The sequence below is a fragment of the Fringilla coelebs genome (assembly GCF_963513975.1).
Source record: "Fringilla coelebs genome assembly, chromosome: 2".
NCBI lineage: Eukaryota > Metazoa > Chordata > Aves > Passeriformes > Fringillidae > Fringilla > Fringilla coelebs.
Window position 1 is genome coordinate 90520555 of NC_140029.1, and position 27845 is coordinate 90548399.

At 40.2% G+C, this 27845-nt stretch overlaps 1 protein-coding gene across 2 annotated transcripts in view; it reads left to right on the forward strand.

Annotated features, from left to right (window-relative positions):
• The first annotated feature begins 666 nt into the window (after positions 1 to 666).
• WARS2 (tryptophanyl tRNA synthetase 2, mitochondrial) overlaps positions 667 to 27845 on the forward strand; it is a 41318-nt gene continuing 14139 nt past the window's right edge. Inside the window, exons 1-2 of one of the 2 annotated variants that reach the window (XM_084226482.1) lie at positions 667 to 794; positions 20954 to 21211. In XM_084226482.1, coding sequence (XP_084082608.1) covers positions 741 to 794; positions 20954 to 21211 — 312 coding nt within the window. In that variant the 5' untranslated portion in view covers positions 667 to 740. Of the gene's footprint in view, positions 795 to 12468; positions 12598 to 20953; positions 21212 to 27845 lie in introns of those variants that run through there. The other variant, XM_084226481.1, reaches the window with a different exon arrangement.

Below are 27845 nucleotides of genomic sequence, written 5' to 3' on the forward strand. Positions count from 1 at the left end.
TGTCCCACATGTTTCTGCAAACAGATGAGCTTGGGTTCACATCCCTGAGCATTGATAATAAACCTTTTGTGGCTTCCCAGCCTGGGCATTGAACTGGGGAGAAATGAACAGGGGAGAAACCAGGCACCTTTCGCAGAGGAGCTGACAGGAGGGGTTGATCTACAACTTCTTCGGGAGCTTTAGAAACCTCATCAGTAACTTCTGGTGCTTCTTGCTTTGGTTCTGTTACCTGGCGCAATGGAAGAGACATGGCACAAAGACTGGATTTGGGGACACGCTGTGTCTGAGGTGCTGGACAACGCGAGCTGCTTCTGCCTCGGCTTTCGGGCAGAGCAGAGCAGATAGAGGGCAGAAAGCAGCTTTTGGGGCGTTTCTGCGGGGGCTGACTTTAGTTTGACAGGACATGGAGAGGCGCGCATTTTCCAGCAGCGAACCTCTCCGTGAAGAGCTGCCGTGGGCAAGGCCGGGGGGCCGCAAGGATGCAGGCATGGAGGGGACGCGCAGCCGAGAGGAGCCGTTCCAAGGGCACCCCGCGGGTGAGGCAAGAGCCTTGGAAACCGGGAAGCGATGACCTCCACTCCCACAAGGGCCCGTGCCCATGCCGCCGCCAGCGCCGCCCCTTCCCGGTGACCGCGCCCCACCAGCGGCCGCTCCCGCACCGCGCCTGCGGCACATGCGCGGACCCAGCCGGGCTCCTGCCCCGTGTCCCTCCCCCCCGCCTCTTCCTTCCCGCCTTTGCCATGGCGACACCGAGTGGCCTGATCCGGGCCCTACACCGCGGGACCCTCGGCCAGGTAACCGGCCTGGGGCATCTCCCCCGTCGCTTCCCGGTGTGCCCGGCCCGGGACGAGCCCCGCGCTCCGGCCGCGGCCGCCATCCCGCCCCGTGCCGCGGGCCGGCTCCGCGCATGCGCAGGGTTGAGGCGCGGGGCGGGGCCGGGGCCGGGGCGGCTCCTGCCGCCCCTCCGGGCGCCGCGCTCCCCGCCGGCATTCCCGCTTCTCCGCCCGTCCTTCCCGCTTCCCCGCTCGTCCCTCCCGCTTCCCGGCTGGTTCTCGCTGGCTCCGCTCAGCCGCAGGGCCTTTGATTCCGCGGGGCGCTGGGGAAGCGGGACAGAGGGAGGCCTGAGCCGGCAAGTGCCGGCGGCGTGGGGGTCGTTCAAGCGCTGAGGTACCGCTAGGGTTGTGCGAGGTTTCAGCCTTGGTCTTTGCTTCTTGAGTTTCGTTTTTAAATGCACCTACTGGCTACAAACTCCTGTCTTCTACAGCAGAAAGGAAAAAACCAAACCTCATAAGTGTCTGAATGGATGTATGTCAGCCCCTCCCCTCGGTACTTGGACGACCCCAGTGGGGTGTAGTGTTTGAATTTCTTTAATACATTTGGGATTTTCATTGTAACCCATCCGGAGCCTTCCCCCCTCTCATTCCCCCCCCCATTCTATTAGAAAATCGAGATAAAGGGGCAACTGATTGTTGCCTACTGTCCTTACTCTAATACCTGTATTTTGTAAGGTAACCCCAAGCCATCAGCCAGGTCAGGTAAATATATATACAGTGTCATCTTTGTAGGCAGCCTCCTTCATAGTTTTACATCTCTGAATGGCTTGCCTTAGAAATCTAAATTTTTCTGTAGCTTGTAGCCTTGTTTTTAAAATAAGTGGAAGAATTTGATGACAGTAATACTAACATTGCATCATTTTAGAGAATGTTTCCCCTAGTTGGACAATTGGCTTTTTCATGAAAATCTTGCTTTTGGCATGTCATCCAAATCCTGAATGGTATGGTATGTTTCAATAAGAGAACTCATTATTCAGAATGGTTGCCAGGGTAGATATGTCTCATGTTACTTGTGAGAAGAAATAGGGTAAGCAGAAGATCAAAGATTCCTTTCTGTTTCATGGTGTAATGTGTATTGTGTGTGATTTTGCAGCAAGTGGGTTCTGTTACTCTCAGCCACGGAGTTGATATTTTGAGCACATCAAGCTGTAGCACACACTAGTGCACAAAAAGTTGGTGTATATGGTAGTGAACTGGGTAAGCTACACATTGCAGGACTATTTCAGAACCAGGATTCTTAAAATTAAAAAGTCAAGGCATAGTTCATTATTCTCTAAAACAGCTAATGACCTTGATGCTGCCCTTTCTGTTAAGGGGGTAGAGTGAAAGCAAAAGGGGAAGAACCTGTTGTGCCATATGAAGCTTTGATAACTGATACATCACTTAGCAACTGTGTTTTTCCTATTAGTTGTTAGTGTGAGACAGAAGTAAGGTTTCTGCTTATATTTTTTGTTTCAGAATTCATTTATGTGTAAGACTGTTGAGTTGTAGCAATATAGAAGAGGTAAAGAATCTCAACATGGCATCCTCAATAAGCTTGTTGGGTGTTTCCATGTCTTGAGGTGCTTTGATTTAATTTTATTTACATGTGCCTAAATCTTCTTCGATTTCTCACACTTAAAATTTAAACAGTTACACTGCCCTGTAATATGCAGCAGAGCAGGATATATATACGTATACAGCATATGCTGTAATATGCAGCAAAGCAGGTCTGCCAAAGATACCTCAAACCATTTTTAGAACTCAAAAGTTCCTTGAAAAATATTGAAAGGATTTGAATATGCTTATCTTTCCTGATGCAAATGGTGAGTCTTTTGGCTCTGTTCAGTATCACAACAGATGCCCTCCCCTCCTTTCATTCCTTCAGCAAAGAAATCTCATTTTTCTTGCATAATAAAGAAATCTGCTCTGACTGAACATGGCTCATGTTGTATTTTAATATTTACTCTGATGTGCATTTCTTTGCCACCTCTGAGTCACCTATCAGGTCAAGACTACTTATCAGGTGCTTTATGGCCTGGTTGCTGTTGCCATGATGTCTTAAAGGTGTGATAGGTCTGAGAATGTAATTCCTTCCTCTTATTCTTTAAATGTTTAAATGTAAAATTTAAAAAAAAAAAAAAAAAGAAACACAAAGTTAGTGTTGGCTCACAAATTCACAGAGTATTTTGGGTTGGAAGGGACCCAGTAGGATCATCGAGTTCAACTCTTAACTAAAACCCTATATGGGGCTTGACCCCACAACTCTGGTATTATTAGCACTGTGCTCTGACCAGTTTTGTGTAGCTTCAGATCACCCACCCTCAAGTAACAGCAGTAATTTAAATTCTTCCTCTGGTGCTAAATTTGCGAGTCCAGTGTTTTGTGGGATTTTGTCCCTTTTCTCTCTCACTTTAAGTGCCCTCTTATGTCTGTCTGGAAAGAATTGCACTGGACTTGAAGTGGTACTTACACTGCATCTTCAAAAGAATTGAGGAGGAAAAATGATTTCCTTGTTTGTGCTGTTCCTGTTGCCAGACTGGACTCGGGAGTGGTTCAGCTACTATGGTAGGCAGTTTGGAACAGATCGTGTGTTTGCTGCCTGCTGATGAGGAATATTCAAATTTCAAGCTGGAAAAGCGTTTGCCTTCCAAGCTTGAGCAGTGTGTCTACTGGCATCCTTATAGTTTTGATGTTTAAGTGTTCAATATTGCAGTCATAGTCACCAGAACACATTAATTTATGTGGTTTCAGCTTTGTTTTACTGTAGTGCACAGTTCATCCCTGTGCTGGATTTACCATGCTGTGGAAAAGTTGCTCTGTACATTTTGTTGTACATATTTCTAGCACACAAATTTGTAGGCCTAATAAATGTAGTTAAGAAAAAAGTAATGTCTTGTTGGGGAGATTCATTACATTTGGGGCATCTTGACTTTGAAGAGCTTATTTTCAAATTCCCTGATTTACTGTTCTTCAGTACTCTCTAAGCCAGGGTTATAGAAAGTCATTTCATCCAGTCTGTTTCTTTGATGAGACGCTCTTAAAAATGGTACTCTGGGGAATTACTGATAAAATCATGAGAAATCCAACTATGGCATAACCTGTCGGGAGGAAAATGTAAGCTAAGGTGAGTCAGTCAGTTGTTGGTGTAGGTCCCGATGAAACGGATTGGGTTTAGTCCTGGCTGCAAAGGGGAATAGAAGAATGGCAAGGTCTTGCTTTTAATGATCTCATGCATCACTAGATGGTTTTTGAGACACTCAGCTGGAAGGACACATTTAGGTCCTTCAAGAATGCCTTCAAGAAATCAGGAATCTTTGGCATCATTTTTCTAATATCAAAGTAGCTATCACTATTACAATTACTGTAAGGATACTCTAATACCTGTATTGCTTTTCTTCCTGAGAATATCTTTTAAAGAAAACAAGAACTTTTCATTTTGCTGCCTTTTCTCCTACCCTAGTCTTCCTCTTTGGTAGGAAAGCCTTGCCTGGCCTCCACACATGATCTGTTACAGTGGCTGTATTATTGTTGCTAAGCTGTACACTTTGATGTCCTGCAACCTTCATCTCTTGTCAACTTTCACAGGAGTGATGCATCAGAAAGTGGATTCTCTGTTAGCTTTATGTGGTACAGAACTGCATCTTCCAGCCATAAGAGGTGGTGTTTTTTAACACAAAATCCTTTTGTCTTTGGTGCTAGAATTTAGTCTTTTTTATTTTTTCTGGCACTCCAAGTTGGATTTGCTGTAATGAAACTCAGGACACTGACTCTAGTGCATGCAGGTGAAGATGGGTTTGAGTCCCACTGTTCCAAGGATGTTGTTTCTACCTTTTGGTGAGTGTTGCACAGGAAATATTTCTAGTGAATATATTTCTAATGAATAGTCAGGACCACTGCAAGGATCTTCAAATCCAAGGAACCCAATATAGTGGTCATCTTAGCAGCTCATTTAGGAATGTATCTGTTTCTTTACCTGAGTCAATATCTACTAGAAAATACCACACTATAGATCCCTGAATGTAGTTTCTCTGGTTTGCTTTGCAGTTCGTGACCAAAGGTGGTGCTAAAATCAAGAGGCCTTTACTGCATTTTCCCCTGCTGTGGCAGCCTAATGAGTCTCAAGGCCAGTTAGACTAATCTGGCATGCCTTGCTCTTAACAAATCCACATTTGCTGTTGTTTTCCTCTAGTTATCTTCTAGGGAATTGCAAAAGATGGGTTTTGTTCACTGAGTATTGATGCTAAGCAGACTACTTCACAGACTGCTCCTCTTTTCCTATATTTTTCAAGATGGGAATGCTGTTTTTTCCTTTTTGGTCTTCTGATACTTTGCTGGGCCTTTGTGAACCTCAGTGATTCTGGCCAGTATTGTCAGTACTTTAAGAGGAGATCTTCAGATTGTTTGAGTCTGGTGAAATCTGATTACTTTTTTTTGAGGAAATATTTTTCTTTCTGTATTCAGGATACCTGATCACTCTATTGTTACTATGCTAGTCATGTTAATGACTGGTCATGTTTCATATTTTTTAACAAAGATGGCTGTGAAAAAGACACGTAAAAATTGAAGGATTGTTTTGGAGAAGACAATTAAAATGCTTTTTCCCAGATTGCAAATAAAATCTTGAAAATTTTTAGCTATGGTTACCATATGGGGCTCCAGAGAAAGGAAGTAACTGAAATTACCATACCCTAATCCTTAAGGATTTCAAAGATTGAAGTTAAAACTACAGTGGGAGAGAGAGCTCAGTTTTCAGAATCACTCAGATGTGTTATGAAAGAAATGCGAACAATTTAAAAGCATCCATGTTCTTCCCATCTTGAATTTGTTGCTGTCACATAGGGGTCACTTTGTTAACCATTAATGAAATGGGTCCCCAGGTGCATGTAACAATCTGCACGCATACACAGGTTAGTGCAGCAGGTCAACTTCAGAATGCCTGTCCAGACACTTGTGTGTTGAAATTGATGGATGAACAGGCAGATTTTTAAGTGCTTGCTCTGGATTTATAATGGTGACAGTCCCCTGTGTTGCATCTCTTTCTTCTAGAGAGCATGAAGGTTGGAAGTAGCAAATGCTTTTGACTGAGGAAAAAAGGCTGAAAATGCAAATACCCCGATGTTTTCCTGGTGTCCAATATGGGCTGGTTAAATATATTGTAATATGTAAGACCTTTAGGAAAGATCTAAGTGATTTGAGAAATTCTTTCCAATTAAGTTAGCCTCTGTGTGGATTCATTTGTAGAAATTGGTGTCTTTTATTTTTTATTTCCTATTTTCCTGAATTTTAACGTTTTTACTATTGTTATTTGGCACAGATACTAAAAGTTATTTAGTTACTCAGATCCTTATGAAATCAACTAGATTTAGCAACATATTCCAGCCTTTGGATTAAACCAGAGTTAGACTCCTCTGGTGTCTTCTATTCAGGTTGGAATGGAAGTTTTTCCTAATCAGTCATTTGTTTTTATTCTAATCACTAACTAGCTAAATAAATAAAAAAGTAAACAATAGCTAAATAATATGAATATATTTAATCCTCTAAGGAGACTGGCTTATCTTTCAAATAAAGCAGTGGAATAGTTCTTCATGCAAGAATGAAATCATTAGCTTTTGTATCATTTTCAGAGTGGAAGGCAAGTTAGTATACAGTAAGAATATAGATCTTTTGGATTTTCACTGGATTTGAGAGATCTCAGGCTTCCACACAGATTTATTAGACTTCCAGTTGTACAGAGACTTCTTGTGATCTTCCTTGCTTAGTGCCTTGTCTCTAGTTGATTTTGACTGCTGTTGTAGCTGCACAGAGAGAGCCCCACTGTAAACAGACTTGAAGAATCTTTGAGGCGTGAACGGGTCCTATTCATTTCATAATGGAGTTTTAACAATAAAATCTGGCAAATACAGATTGTTTTAGCAGGAAACAGCCCTTTATTCTGGCATCTTGTCAGGGCTTGGGTAGAGTCCCTCCATTCTTTCCCCCTCTGGCCCTTGCTTTCAGTGTCGTGACTAAGCCTGTTTTTTTCTCTTGAGGGACTTCTGATTTTATTAAACGTGTTTTTGTACAGGGACTTTAATGAAAGATGCTACTCTGGCCATCGTGGATGTTGAAGTTTGGTGTGAATTTCTCCAGTGCATATGCTGAACAAGCGTTGTGAGTCAGTCTGCAGCAGATCACCTCTGTTTCTAGACAGCAGACTGGGGTCCCATTTTAATGCTGGCTCATTGGCAGATAGAATTTCCATTTGCTAGTACAGCAAGTGCTATTCTAGACACTTAACAATTCCTTTTTCCATGACACAAGTTGTGGTTTATGCTGCTACTCTAGGGTTAGATGAACAAACATTTTGTGGCGTTGACTCAAATTGCAGCAGGATCAGAAGCTGAAGTGAAGAAAAACCCCAAGTCAGTTAAGTCACCTTAGATCATATATGTTTTGAGTTTTGCTGTGTTTGTAATCGGTGAACAGAAATTGTTTTCCCTTTGATTATTTGAGCCCTTGACTAACAGTATCATTCTTGGAAGCTCCAACTCAGACAAATCACATAGCAGATTTTATCATTTTCTGCTGTATCAGGCAAATCTACATATCCACTGGACAGGATTAAATATATTTTTGCCCTCTGGGACAGATATCCACCTTGAGAATGCACTGAAATTCTTGCTGCATGGGAGAGGAAATAGATACATATTTGAATATATGTATACACACAAAAATAGACAATAAAATATATATACTTACTTTTTCATTTCCCTCATTCTTGTGCTGAAATGTGATGATTTCTACCAGAAATGAAATATCTGCTTTTACTTTTAGCTTTAAGTTCTTTGAATTATGCTAGGGCATGCATCTGCTCCTTGGGGTAGGCCAAAGCAATAGAGTGGTGAAGTTGACCCAGTTGCTTCAGTGACGTCTGCACAATAACTGAATGAAGAATAAGTGTTGTGTGAAGTTTAAAAATAGGGGTTTCCTCAGTTTTCATGGTGTTCCACGTAGTTCATGTTGTAAGCCCTTCTGTGCTTCATTTGTATTTAGATTACACTTTCATAACTGTTCAGACTATGAATTTATTTTTGTTTAGACTACCTGTATTGTTTGTGGATAAGTGGTTTGGATCTTTACAGTACAGATTAAAAGGGAATTAGATGCTTCTTATTGGTATTTCAAAGTGTGGTAAACCCATCTCATTCACTTACGTAGGTGGGTGTCAATATTTACATTTCTGTGCAGAAAGATACTAGGGTTGGATAGTGCTGTATTTCCATTTGTGAAGCTCAGAGTTTCTGTAAGATTCTTCCAGTTCCCAGAAGTATTCAGAAGCTGAAAGGAGATGAAATTGCGTGCATTTTCCATTCTGACAGATGGAACATGCATTGTTCTGAATCCCATCATTGTTGTTTCTGCTTGCATACACTCTGTGACAATTAATTATTGTATATTGGTCTGCATAGTGTTGTCCTCAGAGTCTGGCTGACCTGTTAATCTCATTTAAAGGTTGTTGAACAGCATTAAAAAAGAAAGTGAATTGCAAATGCCTTCACAACTTCCTAGTCTCACCATCATCTTTTCCTTTTGCCAGGTGCATTGTTCTGACTTTGAAATCTGTGCGTGATAGCTGTACCTTCGGAAAGATATAGTAGTGTTTCCATGTAAATAAAAGATTCCAGGCTTCCTGATGATCTCACCTAAGCCTCACAATAGAAGCAACTATTACTGTCACTTGCTTCCACACTTGTGGATGCTCCAGTATCCCTGTCCTTTGGCAGTGAGATTGCTAAATAGCTTGTTTTGTCTTTATCCAACAGTTGGGAGCAGTTCTTTTCAGTGATTCTGCCTTAATCCTACATCTCATGGGCATTCACTTCTCTGCTTACCAGCATTGCTTTTTACATGAAAAACAGCAAAGAAATACGGGGAGGTACAAACTTTTAACAGCAGAACAATGTTATGCTATCCTTCCTAAATATAATCTTTTTACAGCCACATCAAAGTTTCTTTCAAAGGTGGTCTTTGACTTCTTCTTGAATTGGGTTATCCATTTGCAAATATTTTTCTTGAAATCACATACTTGCCAAGATGTGGAAAGACTTTACTTAATAGGCATCCATAGGGTGCTTTCCGTTTGCATGGAAGAACAAACTGGTTTCAAACATTTCAAAGCCTCTTTGTTGCTTATGTAAAGGGAATGAGGGGTCCAGCCCTCTGAATTCCTCACTGAATCTCATTTTGCATCTCTGCTGGCAACAAATTAGCCCATGTAATTTCTGCAGTCAAGTTCACATTCTGCTCTGGAGTGGAGTGTTTTGTTGGGTACTTTTTGTACGATATCTACATTTTAGATCTTTGCAGAATTAAAGCAATGTCAGCACTCTGACTCCTGCTCATCAAGCCAGGTCACAACAGCCAGAGGTGCTGTCACTCCCTCCAGAGGGACATTTTCACACTTGACCATGAAACATTGTAAGTCTCCAGTGTTCAGAATACTTGCCAGTACCCAAAGAAAATGAAGTATTGTACATCTCTGGAATACTAACAGTAAAAACTTGGCTTTTTTTACACTGATATAGTCCATGGGGTACATCCAAACTGGAGTTGGTGATTTGCCTGGCTTTCTGTGGGCCAGTTTGAATAACACAGGTAAGTTATAAAGGAGCATCTCATCCCTTTAGGACAAGCAAAACAATGAGTGTCACACACAAACTAGGGAACTTTTCATTTGATATTTCTGGGCTCAAGCTGTCTAATAAGCAAGTCACAGCTTGCTGTCACCATTCTCATCTCACTTGGCTCTTGACCTGAGCACAAATGAACACTTGTGTTTGTACCCCTCATCCATTGCTCATCTGTTGTTTGTCCTTTCTGTGGAAACAGCCCAGCCTGGTGATTTCAGGACCAACCTGTGCTGATAAGAACAGTTTAAATGTAGTCTGTGAGTATTGTGTAACTCCAGAAAAAGTTTGTTAAATTCTCCAGAAGTCCCTTATGCAAGTGTGATAATTATATCTAAAAAACTTAAATTCATAGACTTCTCTCCAGCATAGAAAGGAGGATCAGCTGTAGCATTTTCTTTGTGCATCTGTGCATCATTAGGGAATTTACTGGGATTTCCACGTTTTAAGGCCTCTCAACATCCATCAGGTGGTTTTAAAACTTTTCTATTCACCTGAGATGAATTTCATGCTGTGACCACAAGGTGAAAGTTTTTGAACAGCTGTGTTAATTTTGGCCCCATGTGAAACAAAGCCAACTTTTCCGTGCTACAGGAAATTGCCAAATAAAATAATGGAGAGGAAATGAACTACTCTTTGAGTTTCTAGGACAATATTCTGAAGAAACGTAGTAATTCCAAACAAAAAGTATTTTTTAAAAAATATCCTTCTAGATGTAAGTTGATATGCTTTGTTTATATCCCATAGGGCAATCTTAGTAGCAAGCTGACTCCTCACTTAAAGAAAATATATCAAAAAATACAATAAAATCTCTTTCAGCTAGAGGTCAGAGAAAGAGCAAGAGCAATCAGATGGTTTTAAGAGATTTGGATACTACTGTGATCAAAAACATAAAACTTCTCTAATTTCTCTGTGAGGGAAGTATTTAGTTGTGGGGGCATTCTTTGGCCTTCTGTTTTGTTTTTCTTCAAGATTGTTAAGGTTTTGCTAGTTAGAAGAGTGTCATTAAAACAGCAACCTTTCATATATCAAATAGTCTATAATTTATAAATATATTACACTTTTCACTGCATTTTGATAGTTCAACATGTATCTTGTAGCAAAATAAATGCTAATTGTTTGCTTGTTGCTATTACATTTATTTTGTTGAGCAATGTATGTTTCTAAATGTGGGCATGTACCAGTTTATAGGTGTTAAATGTTAACTTGTATTTCCCATCTTTCAACAACACAGAATGTTTTTTCAAAGCTTTCAGTCAGTGTTCAGTTGCTATCAGTGAAAAGGCCTCAATTCTTGCATTTTTGTTGAATGCAGTTAGAAGGACATGAATCTTGAAATGCCGTGAGATCTAATCTATCTGTATAAAATTCTGATTCCTTTTCCATCCTCTGTGGTCATCTCACTTTGACTTTAATCATGCACATGTAACATTATGGGCTCAGAGGGCTAGAACAGACCCTGTTTGGGGTGATCTAGTGCTTCCCCTGGCCCAAAATAAAAATTAAGTGCCTATACATCTTTATCAACATAAAACATCTTTCTTTCTTTCTTTCTTTCTTTCTTTCTTTCTTTCTTTCTTTCTTTCTTTCTTTCTTTCTTTCTTTCTTTCTTTCTTTCTTTCTTTCTTTCTTTCTTTCTTTCTTTCTTTCTTTCTTTCTTTCTTTCTTTCTTTCTTTCTTTCTTTCTTTCTTTCTTTCTTTCTTTCTTTCTTTCTTTCTTTCTTTCTTTCTTTCTTTCTTTCTTTCTTTCTTTCTTTCTTTCTTTCTTTCTTTCTTTCTTTGTAAAAAACCTCTCTAAGCACTCCTCTGAAATGCTTTGTTTTTTTTACTCTTGGAAACTTTTCTTTACATTTGGTCTGACTCTTTCTTACTTCATCTTAAGCTCATTGTTTAACGCCTTTTACTCTCACAGTCTTCCTTCCACTGGACTAAAAGAGTTTGGACTTTCCTCTGTAGTCTTTTTTATTCAGATCACTCATTGGTCTTGGTTGAACTTCTATGGCCTCTTTCTGCCACTCTTTTGAAATACAGGACCTAAAACTATCCAACTTCTGCGGCTTGAGGCCATCTTCATCCTGAGTAAAATGAGCTAATTGCTTTCTGTCCCCTGGATTTTCATCCTATTCATATATTCCTGTACAATTTTTGGTGTAGTTTATAAATGTGGTGGTTTTGCAGCTGCATTATATTGATTCGTGCTCACCTTTTAAAATATTACAGACCTCAGACCCTGTTCTGTACTTGTGGCCCGGACAGCTGTTCTCTTTCCTGTGTTTATGTGGTTGAGTAGACTTTTCTGTATAAATCTGTGTGCTTTTGCCTGGTAGATAGCATTCTGGTTTTTCAGACCATTTCTTTGCTTTGTAAAGATTATTTTAGAGTCCTTACCATCCTTCCAACTTTATTTTGTCTGCAGATTTAATGAATATTCCATTTCATCATCTAGATTTTGTATTTTGAGACACGGAGATATCAAATTTACCAGCACAAAACCCTGAAAAACTGTATTTGATATATCTTTCCCCAACCACTGTAAGCCATCAATAAGTGCTATTTTCAGGATATTTTTTTCTCTACAGTTTTACCCCCTGCGTATAATATTGTATTTGAGGTGCTATTTCTCTAGCTTGCTGGAAACTGAGATAGTATTGGAATTTAATGAAAAGTAGGATATAACCTTTAGTATTTAATTTCCATTCTAGCATCTCCTCTGCTGTGGGAGCCTATCAGTGTTATTGGGAGGCACCAGTTCTTGAGAAATATTGCTGTCTTCAGTTATTTTTGTAATTTCTCCGCAGTTCATTATTTGTTCCTGTATCTTTCCAGGAACTGAAGTTGAGCTGACTGATACAGAGTAACTCCATGAGGTCCCAGAGTGGAACACAAGGTTCTCTGTGAGCTCCCTGGCCCAGTTCTTCCATGCCAGTGTGTTTTGTTGGGCTGCATATGGATCAGAAAGAAGCCAGACCTGATGGGTGCTTTGGGCAGCTGTTTCCAGGAAGCACCCGTGCCTGAAAACTTTAGCTGCTGCTGGTTCAACCACATCATTCAGTGAACAGTCAACTACTTTTTATATGGATTTATATCTTAGGGGTGTTCTTCACAGTGTAACAAAGGTAGTCCTGCTTATCCCTCTCCTTTTCCCTGGTGCCATCTCTTCCAAGCAATGCCTGCAGTACTGGAACTGTCGAATTCTCAGCTTTTGAGTGTTGAGTGTATCATCTGATGGTTTTGGAAGCAGCGTGTACCAATCTGACCTCACCTTCCTGCCTTGTCTGTCTGGCCAGAATGTTCCTGCTGACGGTTCAGGCTGAGCTCCTGCTGCAGCTTCCTGTCAGTGAGGCACTAATTACCTTCCTTATGTCATAATCGTTAAAAAATATTGTTATAAGTTCCTTTAGCCTTTCACCTACCCTGGGTGAAATGTACTCATAAGAACTGCAGTTAATGTCTATGGTTAGATAGTTTGACTGAAGAAACTTCATTGCCCCATCTTTAAAAAGGCAAGTAAATGGTTTGAGAATCATTAATCAGGGTTAAGGTTGCGCCAGGCATTATCTGAGGCCATTAATTGCAGTTCTGTGCACACCTTGAAGCCCAGGAGGTGCAGAAGTCGTGCGTGTTTCAGTGTGCATTGGACCTGCTCTGTAGCTGGGCGATGGCTCAGCTTTGAGCAGGAGCTCTGGCATGCTGTCCTTCAGGTTGAGGTGGAGAACTGTAAGGAGCGCAGCAGGAGAAATAAAAACCACCAGGCTGTGTCCTTGCTAAGGAAGGCATTGTGGTTTAGGCTAAGGCTGGTGGCCACTGCTGGCTGCTCGCAGACCCCGTGCTTGGTTCCTTCACCAGCCCCGCACAACTGTGAGCACAGGTTCTTGTCCCAGGCCTCTGCAGAGAACTGGAGCCAGCTCTTCTGAGGCAGGAGGCTGCTGGCTGCCTCCAGGTCCCTAACCAGAGGCTGTATCCCCTGTTCCACTCCACAGGGGAGGGGAGGGGAGGATCCGTGGCTGCCTCGGGTCCGGAGGAGCCTTGCGGTGTGTGGCGGCAGAGCTGTGGCAGCCTGGCTGTAGATAATGCTGGGGTCTGTCAGTGCAGCTGTCATTAGCGCCCCGAGTGGCGCGTGGGGCTCATAAAGCAAATGAGAGAATCCACTTGCGGGATGCAGCGAGCCACATGAAAGGAGCCATTTGCTGAGTCATCTGTACCAAGGCAGCGTGAGAGGGCAGCCTAACCCAGCCGCAGCGGCTTCACTGAGCTCTTTTGCTAGCCCTAGAGGGCAGAGTTAAATTTATAGGGTGGGGTTAGTATGTGCTGTAAATGTTCCTCCTTCCAATGTGTTTTTCATTTGAAATATAAATATTAAAGTCCTACTGAAGTTTGAGTGCGTTCGACATTCAAGAAAGGGATACTAGGCAGTTCTGTTTAAATCTTAATTTAGTTCGGTTTCTGGGCAATGGGTTAATCTTTACTCAGAAGCTATTTATCTGAAAATTTGCTCTGGTATATAAATACGTTTTTTTCTAATTTAATGTTAGATCTTTAGTCTTTCATTTTAAGAATTAAGCATGTTGAAAAAGCATTTGTACCAGATGAATTTGACATATTAAATTATCAGATCAAAATAAGCACATTTAAAAGTTTCTACAGCAAGTTTGCAGAGAAGTAATTGCATTAAAAACAATAAAGGAAACAAAGTATGTAATACATACACTGCTCCTAAGTTTCCCTTTCCTGCATTTTTTTTTCATTCTGCAACAACGGTAATACTTAAATTGTCCCAATTACGCTTTAAAATTTATGCTTTAGCTTGTAAAATGTGACTCGTCTGGCTTCCTTTCATTTTGCTGCTTAATAACTGTCTCAAGACAGGTTTTGCTAAGCCAGTGTTAACAGATGAGCGTATTATTTTAGCAACCAGAGCTTTGAAGTTGCAAAGTATTAATAAGGGAAATAAAAAAATTGTAGACAGATGCAAGAGATGCAGTAGTTGGTGACTTTTGTCAGCCAAAGAATTTCTTTTGTCTCTGAGGCTGGAGCAAGGTTTTGGTTGTGTTTTGGTTTTATTTTTATTCCCTTTTTGATCCCTGTTGAGAGGATCTTCATGTTAGAAATTTCAAATTTTCCAGTTTTTGTGTTTCGTGCATGTCTGTGTTTGCTTATGCTGCTCTTTCTTCCCTTTGACTTCCACATTTTCTTTTCGTCTGGCAAATTTGAACTCGCTTCATCTTGGGACGGCTGGGGCAAAATGAATCCCCATGAATAAAATTATAACAAGAAGAGCAAAGTCTGTGAATGATCCTTTGCTGTTTCCTGAGTCGTTCCAGTGTCATTAATCAGCGCTGGTGCTGTGGAGCCTTGTGGTGTGTTATGTCGCCAGCACAGCAGCTTCTCCGTCCCTTTCCCCCACCCCCTGCGTGCCTACACAGTGGGGAAAACTAGAGAGGGAAGCCATCAATCTTCCCTGTCCTACATGTCAGCAGTGATTCTCCTGTCGACTTCCTGCTCTCTCTGTCGTGCCCACCACCTGTGTTTAAAATTAGCTCTGATGCTGTGGATCTCACTTGGCTCTTCACCTGTTCTGCCCCCAGTAAATGGCTGTTCAAATAAAGCAGAGTGCCTAAATGCTGTGGCATGTGAATGGTAACCATCACTGTGGTTTGGGGGGGATTTCTGTTGCAGCTGCTCTCGTAATACTGTCATAATTTTCTGTAACATTGTGGGGTTTGGGTCTAAAATCTCTGGCTTTTGCTTCAGCCCAGGGTGAGTTTGTGAGTCAGTCTTTTTATTATTTAGAAATTAAAATATTTATAAGATATATTATAGATAGAGTCATAAGCTTATCTGTCATGTGTTAGGCTGCTGGGATAAAGTCATTACCAAAGTCCAAAGAAACTAGTTAGTCCAAAGCTTTGTCCTTATCTTCAGTCACTCCAAGGATATAATTAGCAAAAGCCTCCTTTGAATTTGATTTTGAAGATGTGTCTGTCACCCCCATGACTGGGTAGATTGAGAAGCTGACAGGCACCACTTCTGAACTTCTAGGGCAGGATTAATGTGATCATTTAATGGTTTGTTGTGTTAAACAATAGGTCTTAACTGGACTCCAACCAGCCACATTTTTATATATGCCTTTATGTAATTTTATAACATGCCTATGCCAAAATAAAAGGAGAAAACAAGCCTGAGAATTGTTTGTTTACTGGCAGCTTTCTCCTACCTCCTTGAATGGGCGCTACATTTCTCTGTTTTTAAAACCCAAAAGAGACTAAAGCATAGGCATAAGGTTACCCTATAATTGTAGCTTGTCTGCTGTCATTTCAAGCGTGTGATGGCAATATTTATGTGGAGTTGTAAAGAAGAGAGATTCTGAAAACCTGTTTTGTGAATGCTTTCACTTGATTTTATTTCTGTAACGCTTTGTGAAGGGGGAACTGTTTTACAACTGGTTTTACTACATATTTGAGATGCAGTTTTTTCTTTACTTACCAGGCAAATATGTGTATCCAACAGGTAAATAAATTCTTGTGATCAGCAGTGACAGAATTCATAAAGCTAAACATGAAATGTGTAGCCAGGATACCAAGAATTGTCTGTAACATGGGATACTTGGATCTGCTTGGATCTTTTCCTTTATCAGCTTTGGTGTGTCTTCCAGTTCTGGCACATTTATCTCATGAGAGGGAATGATTGTAGTTTTGACTGCTGGCTGAATTGAGTCCTAGACAGTTGTAGCTTGCCTTCCGTACAAACAAAAGCTTCCATACAAACAAAAGGTCCAAGAGAGCAGAATTGGATTTTTGGAAGCTGTCATCTTTCCTGTTTTGCATTGAAAATGGATGTGGCCATGCTACAGGATGGCAGAACCAGACTTTAGCCATCCTACTCTGCTTATTCCTGATTATTTGAGAGCATCTGAATGTTGATATTTTTTCAGTATAAGGAGCGGCAGTTGTTGATCTCATGACAAAAGGAAGGTTAGGTGAGAGAACACCTGAATCTTAATGGGTTTGGGGCCAAGCTTCATTTGGTAATGCAGCTGAGAAATGCGCTGTGGTGTTTAGAATTGCCATGCAGAGGTCTTTTAGAGAGAAAACAAAAATAGTAGGTGCTAAGTCATCTGTCAGATGCAGCCCTCTTAGCAGGCGTGAGGATGAACGTGCAGCACTACTGGTGTAGGTGCACACACCACACAGAGTTAAACATACGAACAGCAGGCTCACACTGTGCTTACTACAGATGTCTGAATGAGTGAGTGCCTGTGGGCTGGAGCTGCATGTCTTGTGGCTTTCACTCTGCTCCATTGGGAAGTCTTCACTCCTTTTGTTTTTATCCTTTTCCAGCTCCAGTACTTTGGAGCACACAGCTCCCATCCCCTGACCTAACAGCTCCATTGAAGTGCATTCCAGCCCCATGATTTCATGGTACCAGGCAGAAGTCCCCTGCCACGCTGCTATGCTGCCCGCTGCTTCTCACGGAGTGAACAAACAGGGAACATAAACTCTCTCCAAAGGAGCAATGTTCTTTGTATATTTTTAGTGCAAGAAATCCAAGATTCATTTGAGGGTGTTTTGTGTGGGCTTTTTTTAATATAGACTTCTGCTAACACAATGGAATATTTCATGCCACCCTGTTTGCTATAACTTCTCGTGCTTTATGTTGTTAAATGGAATCAAAGGAGTTAAAGATGAAAGACTTCTAGTCAACTGGTCCCTCAGCTGGGAGCCAGTATAGGTTTGTTCTTTGTAATGGATTTGCTAATGCTTTACTCAGGTTCAGCCTAGCTCAGTTTTCATTATTGGATTTACTTATTTCTGTGAATTCTCTCCTTCAGGTTAAGTAATTGCTGAGCTTAGGCTGAATATAATACTGCTACTGTTTGTTTCTAATGTTTCACTTGCTATTTATTGCTCTTATACTGAACAAACCTTTTGTAAGTATTTGTTTACCATTTGAACATACAAAGCACTATTAAAGATGTCATGCTTGCCTTCACAGGTATTCTCTTTAATGGATAGAGAACTTGATTCTTTCTTTATATGAAACTGTGTCCATTTGACATTGTACATTGTGTTTTATTTTCAACTGTAGTGTGTCACCAGATGCTAACTTATGTAGTATTGCAACAAACCTACCTTTCATTGGCTCATTGTTAGCCTTTGGATATTTGGAGTAAGTACAGTATTTGAACATACAGTTTATGCTGAGACACTGATGTCTTGTATTTTCTTGCTGAAAGACATTCTCAGACTGCCTGTTTAAATGTCACTATTTCATTTTTATGTATTGAGTGTATTATACTCACATTAAAGGACACAATTTTGCCAATACATCCAATATGTTCATAATAACATTATCTACAGACTGGACAGTGATCTGAGAAGTTGAAAAGGCAGATAATGAACCTGTTACAGGAAACATTTGAAGCAAGGACTGCAGCTGCAAGGGAACTGAGTCTGCCTGACTTGGGGACCAATACAATTTCTAGACAGAACTGTTCTCCACAGGCTCAGGGCTGGCACTTCTTGGGTCAAGGTATTGGCACATGAGCTGATCTGTGCTGACTGCACAGAAATTCCTGTGCCCTGGTATAACACACAGTTATCCCAGGGGGTGGAGCTTCTCCTGACTGAAGTAGCACCAGCTTCAAGTCCCAGGGAAAAGAAGCAGTAACATCAGGAGACATTTCAGGTGATGCTGTCTTTTACTAGACTGAAGTTGGAAGATGTGCAAGTTTCTTTTGCTTTAATTTGGTCATCCTAAGATACTTTAATTGATATCTGTCCATAGTGGATTTCTGGTACATGATAACATTTCTTAGCTTTTATAACCGTGCAGGTAAAAAACATTTTATTTGAAGTGACTGGAGTCAAGGCAGTAACAGCTTAATTACTAATAATAGTAATCATCTTAACATGGCATTGTCTGTGCCTTCTTACAGTAAGAGCTGTATATTGAGAGCTGTATATAAGAGCTCTTTGGGGAAGCAAGGGGTGTAAAGCACAAGTGGAAGAAGAAAAGAATACAGGAGGGATGAAATAGTCTGTTAAGAAAATGGAGAGTAGGGCTGTAAGAATTATGGTCTGTTAAACAGGCATATAAATGGCACAAGAAAGCAACCAGTACTGTGGGCAGAAGTAATTGTGGGAAGGAGCATCAGAATTTGAACTTAGTGACTGGAGATAGGGACATGAAGAAAGGTTATGTGCTCTGACAAACAACCAACTGTTTTGGGACCCCAGTAGGGGTAGAACACCATGTTACTGGTCAACTATTTCCTCCTTGACTTCTTATTGTCTTAATTAAGAAACATAGGAAGCAAAAAACAAATGTTGTGCCTGTGAAGTGCCTGTTGTATTGCCTAGCAGCTGCTCCAGGCCTGTAGTAATGGAAGTACAGCTTTGAAGTCTAGTGAATCCCAAGTTTTGATAAGACTTCATCTCATTTATACCCATTGGACTGTTAAATGCCTCCTTCTGCAAGAGAGCACCTAGCCCTTCTCAGTGTTAACAGGAAGCTGGCTGCAGTCCTGGGCCAGGTAGTAGCTTAGTGGGAGGTGAGTGGATTCTGTGAGGGGTGAGAAGTGCTCCGATGTAGGTTCCTAGGAAAACAAGGAATCAAATGCCAAGTGAGAGATTGAGGATCATAACTCCATTTTGTGTAACGAAGAAAAGAGGCACACAGGTGGTCGAGGACTGGAACACAAGGACTGGAAGCTGGAATTGCTGTTGGAAGAAGTGGTGTGCTTTTCGTTGCTTCAGGTGACTCCCTTGAAGCTCCTGTGCTGGAGGTTCTCCAAGAACACTTAGAAACTGACTGAAGAATCTACTAGAAGTCAAGAAGATATTTGGGATGGGGTGAAGAGTTGCTATCAAGACTTAAATGTGTAGGCATTTATGTGAGCAGCAGAAATTAGCATGGCAGCTAGCCCAAAGCTCCTCTTGGTATGTCAGGACAAACACTTAAATGTTGGGTAAGAAACTTGTTCTGATCTGAAAAACAAGCTTACTTTAAGACAAAAGAGAAATTTTCAGCCAATTTAGAAAGAAATAGTTTAGGCTTTTCTGAGTTATACATCATGCTTTAAAATAAAAAAGTCCTATTCCACTTGGAAACACTTTCTCATTAATTTTTCTCATGTCTGAGTCAAAATGAATTAAGTAAATTTGAAGTCCTTTTTTTAATAGTTAAAAGTAATGGTACTTGGCCTTGACTTTTACTGCTATTTTGTGTGGTTTAACAGTAGTATGACTTTTTTTTGTCCCACACATTTGTAAGAGAGTCACAGAAAAGAAAACAGACTACATCAGTAAATAAATTCTTCCTGCTAAGTTATAGATGTTGCTCATAAAATTTAGCAGGAAAAAAATCATGCAGCCACAGGCACAATGAAGTTGATGATCCTGCCACTCAGCTGAGTCTGAGGACTTGTATTGTATTTGCTGTGGTGGGGGGGACCCTCATTTATAAGTTGAGCACTCTTGCACGCTCTTGCAACTTGGCATGTAACAAGCATTTTCACATAAAACATTGCTGAGCTACTTCTGAATATGGTGGAATTCTTTGGGAAGGTCAGGGAGGCAATTGATCATATGCTGACAGCTCGGGGCTCTGAGAAAATGGTCAGATGGAGGGCTGGGATGCAGGAAAACAAACTTTCTAAGATGGTAACTGTCACTTAGCCAAGCTATACATGTTTCAAGCCTCTTAATCTTTGCTCACAACCTCGCTTCTTAGTCTTTTGTTTTTGCTGTTTCTCTGTGAACTCTTTTCCGATGTTGGTCCTGATGCACGGACAGTATTCCAGGTGCGATCTTGAGCTATAGAGAGCTATAGAGCTATCTTCTTTGTAGAGTTCTTCTAGAAATTCTATTGCTGCCAAAATGGGTAGTTTCAGAACTTTGATGATCTCTTTCATTATTCTTTGACCTTTGAGTCAAGAAGTAGGTTTCTTTCAGGAACTCCTCAAAATGTTCTTTGCAGCTAGAAAAATAAGACTTCAATGTTCATGGGAGTTAAGATGGCAATCTACTGGGACATTGCATGTGTTTACAAGAAAAATGTTTGAATTTCTCTGCTCTGTGACCCTAAGTTTCTATATCAGAGTGGATATAAAAACTGAAGTGTGGATATAGAAACTAAAGAGAAACATACAGCTTTGGTGCAAAAGAAATGAAAGAATCTGCCACTTGTTTTCTGAGGCCAGCTTTTCACCAATCTTGTTTACAGCTCTATTTTTTTTTTTGCATATGCAGTCTGACATTAAAATTATGGTAGTTGTTAATCTCCTTGCTGTAAGATAGACTTTTTAACTGGCTTACTGCAATTATTGGTTCTGAGGTCATTTATACATTAATACACTGACAGGTGGGGAGAAGAGGCAGGCATAAATGAGGCTTTTTAAATGACTTGAAAATATAAAAGAATCTGTAAAAAGAAAAAAGTGTGTGTGTTAATCTTGCCAATACTTTGTCACAGAATATGGTCATGGATCGGATTTTCTCTGGTATCCAGCCAACTGGGACCCCTCATCTGGGTAACTACCTTGGAGCCATTCAGAACTGGGTGAATCTGCAGGAAGAGTGCAGCTCGGTGCTCTATAGCATTATGGACATGCACTCTTTCACCGTGCCCAAGGAGCCAGCTGTCCTGCGCCAGAACATCCTGGACACCACTGCTGCCATCCTTGCCTGTGGCATTGACCCCAAGAAGTGTCTCCTCTTCCGGCAGTCACTGGTGAGTGCTCCTGTTGTGTCGGATTTGTTTTTGATTAGGTGGCTTTCCACAGATCTTAATGAATGAGTGTAGCATTGCTGAACTCCTTTATCGTGTTTGTGTTGGTGGTCCTAGAAAATGTTAGCAGTGATAGATTTTAAACTTATCCCTTGCTGCAGTTTTGAAATTCTGAATGCTGCAACCATGACTGAGAAGCCCATTTAGGGATAAGTACACTGTAAATTTCTGAAGCAGAGCTAGGAGTTTATACAGGTTATGAGTGATATACTTCAAAGACCTCTTAGTCTCTGCGTCACTTTAGTCACAAAAGGTTAACTCGTAAATGCATAAACACGGCCTGTGGAACCATAAAGGTAAGGAAAACATGTTTCTATGCTTTTGTATCAGCTCTTGCCACTTATTCTGCCAGCTGCATAGTAATCACAAAGTAACAGTAATTAACATGGTAAGTTTTGTATCAGTTCCACCATGGTCGTCAGGAGGTTACATCTCTGGGACTTACTTTTCCTTCTTTGCTCTAACATCCTTTTCATGCAGTCGGTTTTCCATCTGATCTGGCAATTCGTATGTAAACCATGTGCTTCTCTTGACTCCCCCAAGGGGTACTGGGTTTACCTTCCCACTTGGCATATTGCTATCACATCTTATATTTTCCTGAAACACAGCTTAGTTTCTTGCTCGATTAACTTTCTGTTATTGAATCTAAACTGGCGAACTTCTATAATTTCCACAGACACAGGTGTCATAGCTTCTGCTCTTGTGAAGACACCCACAAGTGGATGTCCACCTTGCAGCAGAACTGCAAAGGTGATGTGCACACAGGATCTGAATTCTATCAGTGCAAGCTGAAATGGTATTGTATTCTCCCTTTCAACATGATTCTTTACAGGCAGAATTTCCTGGGGTTGTTAAACTGCAAATGGCAATCATAGCTCTATATCCCTGGTGAATATTGAATTGATGAAGACAGATATACTTCCTGCTTCACTTTTCCTCTGTATTAAAAAACCAGTCTAAATAGATGAGCTCAGAATTCTAGTGGAAATACGCTTAAATAAATTCACCCCATTTTTTTGCAAATTTGTTTATCATTTTAAATATGTACCAGCTTGGGTTTTAATTTTCCTGTACTCTGACTTGTCAGCCTCAAAATGATGAAGTCATTAGCTGGAATAATTGCAAGGTGAATTACAAGCCAATGATGCAGTAAAAACCAGTCTAGAGGGGTTTTTTTTCTTGTTTTCATGCAAGTGAACAATTCAATTAGTTACAACACAGGATCAGTGACTAGATACACAGAGAGGACTCTTCAGCATGAAGGATAAATGCTTTGCAGGTTATGGTTAGAGAGGAATAAAGTGAAGGTTTATAAAACTGCAGATGATATGGATAAATTGTTTTGTCCGCTGAAGAATGTGAACTGACAAATATTGAAACAAGTTAAAACCTGGAAGATTCAACACAAGCATAACAATGCTGCATTTCACAAAATCCACAACTGGGCTACAAAACCCCATGACACAGGATACAGTGCATGCTGAAGTTTATATGAATTCAGAAAGGGACTCGACAAATTAATGTGAAAAATTGCTTTGGGACTGCAATATCTGAGCTGCATATCTGAGCAGTCACTTCTACAGGAAGTCGTGAAACCTCAGATGGGAGAGTATCCATGCTTTTCTGCACTTATATTCTTTTTTTTTTTGTTGGTTGCTGTCAGAGATGGATATTTGATCTGGTCCAGTGTTGCTTTTCTTATGTTCCTACTGGTCTAAGAGCTAAACTTGTGCTGTTCAAGGTCTTGCTAAAACCAACACTCAGGCTTCCCATGAAGCCAGCAGAATATCTTTGAGGATCTTACATTGCACTCAGCCGCAGAAAGTATGTTATATCTTTCAAAATATAATAATGCAGAGATTGAATCTTTGAACCCCCAAAGAGAAAGTGTCAGACTGAGGAAATGATGGATCTGTGTGCAGTGCTTCTACAGTACCAATACAGTCAAAAACCAATGAAAACCTAAGATAGCTGAACTTGAACATGTTCAGCTTTATCAAACAAAAGTTTCCACCAAATATGATTCTGATTTTCATTATGGTGGTTAGGCTGCCCTCAGTTAAATAGACTTTAATTTGCTTTTTTACCTTAATTTTTCTGTGTCCTTATCTGTCCAGATCTAATGGCCATTGTTCTTATTAAATCTAAACCATTAGATTAAACATTTGAGCCATGTCTGATCTCTTGAATGTTATTCTTACCAATACTTACCACACAAGTATCCACAACTTTCAGAAGGGGCTGATTCTAGCATATTTTTGAAAGCTCATTGTCACACTGCAATCAGAAGAACTATTACAGCTGTTTGTGAATATAGACTGTTTCAGCACTGGTTCAGGCTGAAGTCAGCTTCCCCAAACCAAGTCTGTACAAGCTGTATGAAGTGGTCAGGTATACCCAGAGATGCACTGTGATCTGTTACATTTACATAGGCAGCACCAGATGTTTCTCTGGAAGCAATTAAAAGGAGTATCTGTATGTAGCTCTTGATGTGAGGAAAGGAGACAGGAACCTTGCTAATGTGATTATTGTTTTAGTATGATAATGAAATAGTACATTATGGAATGTCATAATACCGAGATGATTGTTCCTAAAAATGAAGGTGTAAGATGGATTACAGCTATTGCTAATCAAGAAAGTTTATTGCTGGATTTTGATTGAAAATTTCTCAGATTTCAAAAAAAATGAAGCTGGCCTCCTTTTCAGCCACTGTAGCAGTCTCCAAGGGTGGTCTAAAAAAGCCCCACTTTTGTTTACAAACATTTGGCTGAGGTGTAAAGCAAAGTGACCAAAACTGATTGCATACTGAAATAGGGTGTGTACTTCCAGAGGTCAGCAGGAAAGCAGTGAAAATCCAGCCACAAATAGAAAACTGGATTAGGTATTTAGGTATGGACCGAGTCAGTTTTGTCAATAGCAGATAAAACTGCTAAATGAGAATTCTCAGTATCTTAACATGCTGTAATTATTGTTGGAATTTGGGTTCTATCTAGAAAATTACCAAATCTGTAGATCACAGAAATGTTTCTTTTAATTACTTGTGAATGACATTTCTGTTCATTTTTTTAAGCAAACATCATGCAACAAAATTATTGTTTATGAACTTTTAGTTTTAACTACCAAAACTCACCACAACTAATGACTTTTTCCATACCCTGATTCTGTTGCATTCAGGCAGAATGAAATTCTTGCACTACAGAAGTATGCTAGTAATAGTAAGCCCCACTAAGGGAATTGTTCATGCATTCATTCATGTAAATGCTGCTGTGTCCTCTCACTTTCTCTGGATCACACTGGGTATGAGTGGTCTAGAATTGCTGAAAAGGGCTTGGGTTTTATTGTTCTTTATTTGTTTGTTTGGCTTACTCTTTCTGTATTTTGCTGCTTGTGTTGCTTCTCTGGAATATGTCGGCCATATGTGAAAAAATATAATGCTACTCAGTTTCTCAAAAAGCCTGTGCCTTTTGGTAAGGGTCTCACTTATTCTACCTACTTAGGCTTTTTTTTAAATCTCTAATCCAGTGATATCTGAAATACCTGCCTCCAGAGTTTTCACACACTTTATCGTCCTTTTCAATACAAGCAAGAGACAAAAGGCTGAACAATATGAATCACAGACTGACTGCTGGGAGAAAGTGTGGTGAGAACAGATACCTCTCATGCTTATACTAGGTCCCAAAGGTGCTGTTATGATAAGGATACAGGTAGAGTTCACTTGGAATCCCAGAACAGATTTCAGTGATGACCTCACTTTTCAACTAAAATTAAATAAAAGTGACAGAACTTTTGCACAGGCAAGTTTTTTTATTGTATTGTTTAGAGAGCATATGGCCTATGTTCTCTTGTATTGGATTTACAACTAAATTACCTGCAAATGGAAAGTGCTAGTTGGATGAAAATTAGTTTTTTATGCTTCAGAATTTAAAGATTGTATTGTTTTAAAACATGTACAAACAGTAAGTTAATGGCTGGCTGTATATTTGGTCTTATCACGTTGCAGTTCCACAAATATCTCCCCCAGTTCCATTACCATATAAAAACTTGAATTCCAGCCTAGGGAAGTAGTGGCTACAAAGAACAAGTGATGATAACTTGAAAATATTGAGAAGCAAGAAGGATGGCGATGAATAATTAGGGTAGTGTTTGGAACCACATTGTCTGTGAAGGGTTATAAACAAGCACATTTAATTAGAATATCTAGAAAAACAACTGTGGTGTATGTTGGACAGTAAAATGGCCTCCCAGTGAGAGCAGCTCTTTCATTAGAGCTTGTTTAATTATATTTTCTGAAGTAGGAAGTTATAGAAAAGTGACAATTTTAGTAAGAATCAAAAATAAAAATAAATGCATATTTCAAAATAGTGCATTTTTATTTGGAAAACAGCTGCAAGATATATGAAACCCTCTTAGAGAAAATAATGTCAAGATATGCTTTAAGTGGTTGCCTTTGCCTAGGGGGCATAAAAAAGAAGTTATGGAATAATGACTTATACAACATATCGTGACAGTATTAGAAGAAACAAAATATATTCCTTAAATTGTACCATAACTGATAAAAGCTGTAACAGTCGTCTTTCATAAAACTTAGATCTTTTATTAAAACCAAAAAGGACTATGGGGGGGTAAATAAGGACGACAGTATGCAATCTGCACACATGGTAAACTTATATGATATAACCCATTTTCTCTGATTCGTGGTGGGTACACTACACATTTCAGTTCTTACCCATAACCATCTTGTATCTCATCTGCTTCACAGTCAAAACAATATTAGAAACTTATTTTGCTTTTATGTGGTCTCAGGCTGTTCTTCCTGTCCACCTATCTATTGTAGCAGACACATGCTAAATGTCCCAAGGGAAACTAAAATTCCATCAGAATTGATTCAGCAGGCAGTTCTTGATATGCTGCATGAACACTTCTCTGAGGAGTCCTGTGAGTTTCTGGACAACATAATGTTCCGTTTCTGGGCGGAAATTGCAGTTTTCATCCTTCTGGATAGGCTGATTTATTTTCTGAGTATAATCAGCTGCAGTATTCTTGCAGTGTGCAAGCAAATTGAGGCAGTAACTCTGGGAGGTGGGAATTTGCAAATTTGTCTTAGCCTTAACTCCAAAAGCCAAAATACAACAATATAAATGTGTGCACTGTTTCACTGCTGTTATTTTCCAGAAGTATCCATCTGCTTTGTTTTGTGGGCAGAGTTTGAATGGATTCACGCTACCCCTTGTCCAATTTTCAGAGGGGCTGAAAAGCTTCCCATTGCATCATAGCTTATAAATTCATTAAAGTACATTAATTTAGCACGGTCCATTGAAAACTTCCTGTCATAAGAGGAAGTATGTGGCTGTTTAATTTAGAAAATTATTCTGCTTCTCTCATTCCTCTGTTTTCTCTCTCATGGACTGGACTAGACATAACTAGAGCTCAGTGGGAAGGAAAGTCATGGTTCACTGGGATTTCTCTTTTTTTTTTTTTTCTTTTCTGCCTTAATTTACCTTCTTCATCTCATACTATTATGTAGCTGTTATATTTCCTCTCTTCACCGGTCTTCTGGACACATCAGACTAATTTTTCAAATAGTATTGTGGGTTATACCAGGAAAATGTTTCTGAAATTTTATAAGTTAATTTCATAATAAAGGAAAGGAAAGGAAAGGAAAGGAAAGGAAAGGAAAGGAAAGGAAAGGAAGGAAGGAAAGGAAAGGAAAGGAAAGGAAAGGAAAGGGAAAGGAAAGGAAAGGAAAGGAAAGGAAAGGAAAGGAAAGGAAAGGAAAGGAAAGGAAAGGAAAGGAAAGGAAAGGAAAGGAAAGGAAAGGAAAGGAAAGGAAAGGAAAGGAAAGGAAAGGAAAGGAAAGGAAAGGAAAGGAAAGGAAGGAAAGGAAAGGAAAAGGAAAGGAAAGGAAAGGAAGAGGAAAGGAAAGGAAAGGAAAGGAAAGGAAAGGAAGGAAAGGAAAGGAAAGGAAAGGAAAGGAAAGAAAGGAAAAGGAAAGGGAAGGGAAGGGAAGGGAAGGGAAGGGAAGGGAAGGGAAGGGAAGGGAAGGGAAGGGAAGGGAAGGGAAGGGAAGGGAAGGGAAGGGAAGGGAAGGGAAGGGAAGGGAAGGGAAGGGAAAGGAAAGGAAAGAAAGGAAAGGAAAGGAAAGGGGAAAGGAAAGGGGAAAGGAAAGGGGAAAGGAAAGGGGAAAGGAAAGGGGAAAGGAAAGGGGAAAGGAAAGGGGAAAGGAAAGGGGAAAGGAAAGGGGAAAGGAAAGGGGAAAGGAAAGGGGAAAGGAAAGGGGAAAGGAAAGGGGAAAGGAAAGGGGAAAGGAAAGGGGAAAGGAAAGGGGAAAGGAAAGGGGAAAGGAAAGGGGAAAGGAAAGGGGAAAGGAAAGGGGAAAGGAAAGGGGAAAGGAAAGGGGAAAGGAAAAAGGAAAGGGTGCTTTGGCAAAATTGCTGTGATCTGTCAGGGTTTATAACCACTAAAGCTTAATTCCAGTAGGAATATTCTTGGTCAGGTTCTTCAAAAAGGAGATGCAGATCTTATTTCCGTATGCTTTAACCAAATATAAATAAGGATATATGACTAAATAAAATAAGGA